The sequence below is a fragment of the Sinocyclocheilus rhinocerous genome, unplaced genomic scaffold (genome assembly GCF_001515625.1).
Source record: "Sinocyclocheilus rhinocerous isolate Xijiao unplaced genomic scaffold, SAMN03320098_v1.1 scaffold480, whole genome shotgun sequence".
Taxonomy (NCBI): domain Eukaryota; kingdom Metazoa; phylum Chordata; class Actinopteri; order Cypriniformes; family Cyprinidae; genus Sinocyclocheilus; species Sinocyclocheilus rhinocerous.
The window spans coordinates 238,183-245,473 of record NW_015655401.1 but is presented as its reverse complement, the minus strand read 5'-3'; the positions used below and the strand labels follow the sequence as shown (position 1 = coordinate 245,473).

General features: G+C 36.9%; 1 protein-coding gene across 1 annotated transcript in view; it reads right to left on the bottom strand.

Moving 5' to 3' along the window:
* LOC107718080 (solute carrier family 12 member 7-like) overlaps positions 1 to 7,291 on the bottom strand; it is a 22,528-nt gene that overhangs the window by 8,695 nt on the left and 6,542 nt on the right. The window contains exons 2-13 of the mRNA XM_016525027.1: positions 6,836 to 6,921; positions 6,543 to 6,674; positions 6,235 to 6,381; positions 5,087 to 5,141; positions 4,852 to 4,982; positions 4,400 to 4,635; positions 3,247 to 3,458; positions 2,839 to 3,003; positions 1,813 to 1,911; positions 1,666 to 1,723; positions 1,349 to 1,523; positions 1,061 to 1,179 (exon numbers count right to left, since the gene is read on the bottom strand). Coding sequence (XP_016380513.1) covers positions 1,061 to 1,179; positions 1,349 to 1,523; positions 1,666 to 1,723; positions 1,813 to 1,911; positions 2,839 to 3,003; positions 3,247 to 3,458; positions 4,400 to 4,635; positions 4,852 to 4,982; positions 5,087 to 5,141; positions 6,235 to 6,381; positions 6,543 to 6,674; positions 6,836 to 6,921 — 1,615 coding nt within the window. The remainder of the gene's footprint in view (positions 1 to 1,060; positions 1,180 to 1,348; positions 1,524 to 1,665; positions 1,724 to 1,812; positions 1,912 to 2,838; positions 3,004 to 3,246; positions 3,459 to 4,399; positions 4,636 to 4,851; positions 4,983 to 5,086; positions 5,142 to 6,234; positions 6,382 to 6,542; positions 6,675 to 6,835; positions 6,922 to 7,291) is intronic.

Sequence of the window (7,291 nt, the reverse complement as noted above, 5' to 3'; positions counted from 1 at the left end):
CGTAACTGACAGTAACGCAGTCTCAGTTGAATGGCCACTCCTGAAACCTGACTGGTTAGCGTCCAGTTTGTTGTTCTGTGAAAGAAACAATGATACCTGGTTGAAAACAACTCATTCAAGGGTTTTCGCTATGAATGGAAGGAGAGAGACAGGTCTGTAGCTATCTGTAAGTGAAATGTTTAATGTAGGTTTTTTGAGCAATGGGGTTACCCGAGCCTGCTTGAATAAAGTGGGGAAAGTGCCTGTGAAGAGAGATGTGTTGATGATATGTGTGAGTGGTTGTAAAAGTGTAGGAGAGATTGCTTGGAGAAGGTGTGAGGGGATTGGGTCCAGAGGGCATGTTGTAGGATGGCTGGAGAGGAGAAGTTTTGATACTTCTGCCTCAGTGAGGGGACAGAAGGAGAAGATGGGAGTTTTAGTAGTGGGTGTGGTTGGTTTGAAGTCCTGTGTGTGGGGGGCTGAGAATTGACTACTGATTGTACTAGTTAGTACTAGTTATTATAGTTAACTGAAGTTAAAACCATAAAAAACATTTTTGTTAATTGAAATAAAATATAAAAATATAAAAATAAACTTATTTCAGCTAGTAGCCAAGGAAACATTTACAGTAACAAAATCTAAGACAAAAAAGAAAGAATAAAAACTATATAGACCTGTTAAAAAACCCTATTAAAAATGACAAACAACAAAATTACTAAATCAAAAATGATAATAAAACAGATAATAATTTAAATTCAAACTATTAACTAAAACTATAATAGTATCTCAATGATACTGAACACAAAAATTCACAAACGGAGTAGCAGAACTGCATGTGATGACCACATTTACAATGCAGGCACAATTATAGTACAAAATTTCATTGATACACATTTTTATAATATTCATGAAAACATAAATTTTAACGTCATCATAAGTCATATGTCAATGTCTCATTTAAATTTCAAGCTTTTACTCCCAAAATGAGTACAAAGTAGAAGAAGAAGAAAAAAAAAAAGATTCCGTCTGAGTCTAGTTTTGTCACAAAGAAAAGATGTGAAAGCAAATGGAACACACTCACATTGAGAGGATGGGAGCAACATTATCCAGGGAACCAATGAGGATCCCAATCTCACAGATCACTGCAGTTAGGAGTAAGGCCCAGGTTGGCTCACCGTTAGATCTACTGTGACCAAACACCTACCAGTAAGAAGTACGTCATGTTAGGCTTCATAGTCAAGACAAAAGTGCTTTCTTTCTATAAATTTTCTGTGAGCGAGAACAATTCAAGCACACTTGTGCCTCAAGACATGTAAATGTAACTTTACCTAATATAAGATCACAAAGGGAAGCCAGGGCATGTTGTTACCTGTAAGAATGGCATGATGCCATCTCGAGCTATAGCCTGTAGGATCCTGGGAGCACCGGTGAGGCTCTGTAGCCCCGCCCCACAACAGGAGAAAAATGAGCCAATCACAATCACCCATGAAGATGGCCAAGCTAGTGTGGCAACAACTAGAGTTCCTCTAACTGACTCTCCATACCTATTACGAAAGCAAGCATGCAAAACCACGTTAAAACAGGAAGAATATATTACATGTGAAAACTGCGACTGCAGATTTGATCTGAATTGATTTAGCAAGCATTTTTGTAAACCACTTACAAAAAAACTTACATAGCACTTACTTGTCTCGCAGCACAACACCATCAATACATGCTCCAAATAACACCACACAGGAAATGTCTGTTTAGCATCATTAAGGTATTCATCTGACTTGCTTAATATTCTTTCCTTAGCGGCTTTATTTTTTATTTTTTTGCAGAAAAAGATACAGATGACAGAAGTGGTTGCAATAGCCATAATGGTACCAGTGGGAATGGACCTCTGAGGATCTCTAAGATCTCCAGACCTGTTCGACCCAGCCATGATTCCTGTGAAAATCAGAGAAAAACATTTAATGTGTTTCATAATACTTTTAAAACACTTTTCCCACAGCAAGTAGTTTAACTAAACTTATTGATATTGTTATTAGTTTTTTGAGTTATTTGACGTATTAGGCAGCAGGATAGTGTTGACAGAGTCTATAATGTTACACATTTTTTCCTCTCTGCGTACAGTAAATATTGCCAGTGATGCCCGATTCACTAAAGAATCCCTCTTTTGACTTTGCTCCTTCTAAATAATCAGATAAGTGGGTTAGAAAATGGTCTTGAAATAGTTTGCGATTCCATCTGAATCATTCGCACAGATCACTCACACATTGAATCAATTGAAGAGGTTTCCTTCTCTGTAAAATGTGATACCAAAAGAAAAAAAACAGCGCTTACTGAAGTGGATATTTACTCACAATCCACTGAAACCTAACCTGCAGATGAATCCTATCATTTGTAAGTGAAGAAAAAGAAAAAGTTTGTTTTTTAGTAATTTGAAGCCAAAAATACAACAAAACTGAAAATACGAAGCACAAGTAACATTGTGAAGGGCATACACTGCTCACATTTTTTATGCTTTTGGCCTTCATAAACATAACTGTTTTTACATAAACACATGGAAGAGACACACTGTAACCCTAAATTAAACTGTCTATTTCAGACGCCGTCACACCCTACAACCTTATCATCTGCACAGAGAAACTGCCACTCAATACACACACATAATGATGGACTTAAAGAGGATTGTAGAATTTCACTAGAACTTGGTCTTCATTACATCTATTTTCTGTTTCTGTTCTGTGTTGTACTTATTTTTTTTTACTACTTTCAGTATCCCACATTCATTTTAATTACATTGAAATCCACCAGTACTACAAAAAATTCACCTTTCTACCGAAGAAAGAAAGTCATACAGGTTTGAAATACCTGTAACTGAAGGGAAGTAGATTCCAACCAGGAGGGTGAAGAAGGTAGTGATGTCATTGAGGACATAATATGAAATGTCACCGGTGTTATCCGAAGTTTGTTCTGAACTCTTTCCCTCCTTCTCCACTATTGTCTTGTCGTGTCCATAGTGTGCCCACATGTTATCTATAGGAGAAACATTAACTCTTAGTAAAACACTGAGCTGCCTAAACTGAAGTCTTAGTGAAAATGCATCAAAACAATGTTATCATCTTAGTTACTTTTTTAGGGAGTAACGCAATATTGTAATGCATTACTTTTAAAAGTAACTTTCCCCAACACTGATCATCATGTAATCTGGTGGTGTACAACTAATTAAGTTAAATGAGATTTGTATAGCTTGGTGTGTAATTTTATTTGAGTATTTACCTGATATGACCCCGCTGAGCAAGCCAGGAACAGCTTGAATCACTGTTAAATTGTTTTGGGTGAAGTATTCATTGCATGTTGCATTTCCTAAATCACCTTCACAAAAAAGCGTCCATAGTTTGGTGGGAGTGGTTACGTTGTTGATGACCTCTGTCTTTAGACACTTGTCAAACTTAGAATTTTGCAAAGTGCGGTTGCCTAGCAGACAGACTCTGTTGAAATACAAAAGAGACCATAATTGTAATTGTGTTCAAACAATATGCTCCATCGCATTAGATATATCTTAAACATTTAAACATTGTAAATTAAACGGTAGCATATTTTAATCAAATCCTAAGACATAGGCGTTTATAGACCCTATTTAGACCAATAAATAAATAAATAAAGTGTCCAGCTGTCAGCAGTTTTGTTGTAACATCACGCCAGGTAGCCCAGCACACACTGACCAAAGTTCCGCTCCTCGTGTATATCAATATTAAACATGGACGTAGTGGAGAATGATTGTAGAAGTTTAGAATCAGAAATAATTTGAGAAATTTCTCAAATTCTACAAGGAGAACCATAAAAGCCTGTCCAGCCAGACATCACTGACGTCATGAGAATGACAAGGTACCGCGTTCTTTTTACAATCTTCAGCTGCAATGCGTTTCCGACGTGAGAGAGCGCGCACAAACAGTGAGAACTGTTCTGGGGTTCTATGGTCGCAAGTTCCATCGTTACCAACAGAGTTCAATGGAACTTGCGACCAAAGTTGGCTAATGACACTTTTGGGGAAAAGCACCCCTGCTGATTGGCTGTTTTGTGATTTTGCTTCGCTCTCCATTCTCGCGTTCAGTGTACTGTAGATATATATTTTTTCATTCAGTGTAAATGGACAAATTGTTTAGAATTTTGTTACGTCGCTTCCTGTTAGTAGAAAGATTTTGCCCTCCACTGTGCTGCTTTTTAATTGTTTTTCATCATTCTGAATTCATATGTAGTCATTTGGGTTTATTGTTCACAATATAATTATTTTGTTTGTCCGACTTGAATGTGAGACATAATAATTTGTACAATTGAACGCAACATAATGTTTTATGCTGTGTGGAGTTTAAATGTCCATGTAAAAAAATCCATACAATTTTTACCATAGAAAAATCACACCACTACTCACTGAGAATCGGGAGGCTTGATGGCGGATTGGATGACTCCTGCATAGATGGCCATAATTGACAGCATTACACAGGACAGAAAGACCAAGGCCAGCTTGTTGACATATTTCACTCCAACAAATACTACCAGAGCCATGATAGCTAAACAGCATGTCCCATAAATGCGCATGTTATTTTGCATTCCATTTGGCTCTCCAGTCTCTGCTTTAAACACAACTGCATTGGGCATTATGTATGTCTGTAACAGGGTTTGAAAGAGAGAGAGAGAAAGGGTTGTTATCATACTGAGGATGCATTAGTTAATGTGATTTTTGAGGTTATGTCTAGAAAGTTAATTATAGAATCTGCTGACTCGTGTTAGTTCAGTGCTGACACAAGTTCTTCTGTAGTGCTGAATGAGTAGTGTATTTGTTTGCAAGAAATTGTTAATGTTGGCCTGTAAGTTTTGACTCACCAAAAAAATTTCCATGGTTCCAAGTATGTACATAGAACCTGCAAATGTGGTGCCCAGGTAGAAACACAAACCCACTGCTCCTCCAAACTCTGGGCCTAATGCTCTGGAGATCATGTAGTATGAACCACCAGCTAAAGTGGGAAGAGAAGAGAATCAAGTGACTTGAAGCAAATATGGATTCAATAATAATAAAAAATAATATATAAAAGAGTGACATAGCAGATTGATATAATACCAGGCACTACACCATTAGTCGCAATGGCACTCATTGAAATTGCAGTCAGCATGGTCTAGAGATAAGAGAAAAGACAGATGTAAAGCAGATTTATTTATTTTTATTATTACAATACTAAATATTTTGTTAAATATGAGTGTAAAATATATGATCAAAAAAGGCTACAAGAATACCTCATATGGCCATCCCAAAGACAAACCTGCCTGTATATATGCTTGCTGCCTGGTTATCTTGAATTTTTTATTAAGTTTTTATTTCCATTGGCAATTTTTTTGTGTGTGTTTTTTGTTTCAATTTACTTTTTGTTTTGTTTTGTTAGAGTTCACCTTTAGTTCTAAATGTTGCAGAGCTTTCCAGTTTTACTTTTACTTTTAATATTTTAGGGCTGCCAAAGTTAATGTTCAAACTGGTATCTTTTAAAAATGTATAACATATGTGTGGATGAATGTGGTTTGAGGCAAATGGACAAATAAATAACCATTTGTTGTTGTTGTTGTTTTTACAACTGGTGATTCCCCAGAGGTTTGCCATATTGAATAATCCATGGTCAATTTTTCTTGTTCATTGTGATTGACAACAAACTGTCAGCTTCCTGCTACTCACAGCTACTTTTCTCTGTGTACAGATTTGTCTTGACCATTCTGACAGCTCTAAAATATAAATCATTATTAATAATTCATCAATAATTTTTATTTTTATCATAGAAATTAGTTTATTGCAGTCATGTTTTTATAAAAAAAAAAAAAATGTACTTTGAGTAGGTTAGTAAAATTCTTCCACACCTGACTTGGTAAAACATTTCAAAATGGTCTCAATTTGTGCACAGAGGCATTGTCATGCTGAAACTGTTTGCACAAAGTCTGAAGCACATAGTTATCTATAGTCACTGTATGCTATAGAATCACTGGAATCCGATAATTATCCGAGCCAAATCTGATAATTATAAGGAAGTGTTGACATACTTTTGGCCATGCCAAGTTTTTCATTTCTTTGTGTGACAAAACTGACAAAAAGGCATTTTTAGATTGAACTGATTGGAAAACATTTTTTTGTGTGTGTGTGTGTCTTTTCACACCTGGATACACAAATAAACTAGGTTAGTGAGTCAAAAAAGGTGCTTTTGTATTGAAAATGGGGAAAAAACTCACGCAAGAACAGCACATGAAGACGATAGCAAGGGCCTCCATGATTCCCGCGGAACCCACTATCCATGTGAGCCGCAGGAAAAGAATCACACCCAGAATGTTCTGCATGCAGGGCAGGAACACACCTATAAATGTGCCCATCTGAGGGCCCTTCAAACAGATTGACACATAAAATGAAAACATTTAAGTTCTGTAGGACAAATACCAGCAAAATGTCTGCAGAAGCTGTGAATTCAATGTATGTTTTAATCATCTTCAATCGTGTTTTAAGTCTTTTAATCATCTCAGTGCCAGTCATATTGGAGACTCACATTTATGGTGACCCTTTGAATCCCATCCTCACTCTCCGCCTTCTCGTGCTCGATGACCCCCTGGGTTATGTTGGTGTAGTTGGCTAGTTTGTTGAGGAGGGATGATACCATCGGTGTGCTGTCCATCTCATCCTGTGAGTAAAGAGGAGCTAAATAATTTAATACATACAGCATTGCATCGTAATTTAGAGACACGATATAAATAAGGTGAAGTATTTTATTTGAACATAAAGTTCTCAACAGTGATAGCTGATGCACAAAGAAGAAAGGGTTTGTTTTAAGCAGTTTGTTACCTCATAGAGAGCCATATTCTTGCCGTAAATGCTGTCATCATGATCTGTACTGATTAATGAGCTGGTTTCTCTGGGAGTCTCGTCACCTGGCGAATGAGAGAAAACACAAATATGGTTTAAATCAGAGACAGGTTGATTTTTAGTTTAAAGGCTGGAATACGCCACACCACTTTTAAAATCTGAATGAACACTTGGCTTACACATAACACACTAATACGCTTCTAATATTCAAATCCGTTAAAGGATTTTTAGGCTGCATTAATTAGGTCAACCGGAACCGGGAACACTTCCCATAACACCCGATGTACTTGCTACATCGTTAGAAGAATGGCATCTACGCTAATATTAGTCTGTTTCTCTCTTATTCCAAGGTCACCGCTGCCACCAGATCCAGTCTGTATCAGATCAGATGGTCACTGCAGTCACCCGATCCAGTCCGTATCCAGATCAGATGGT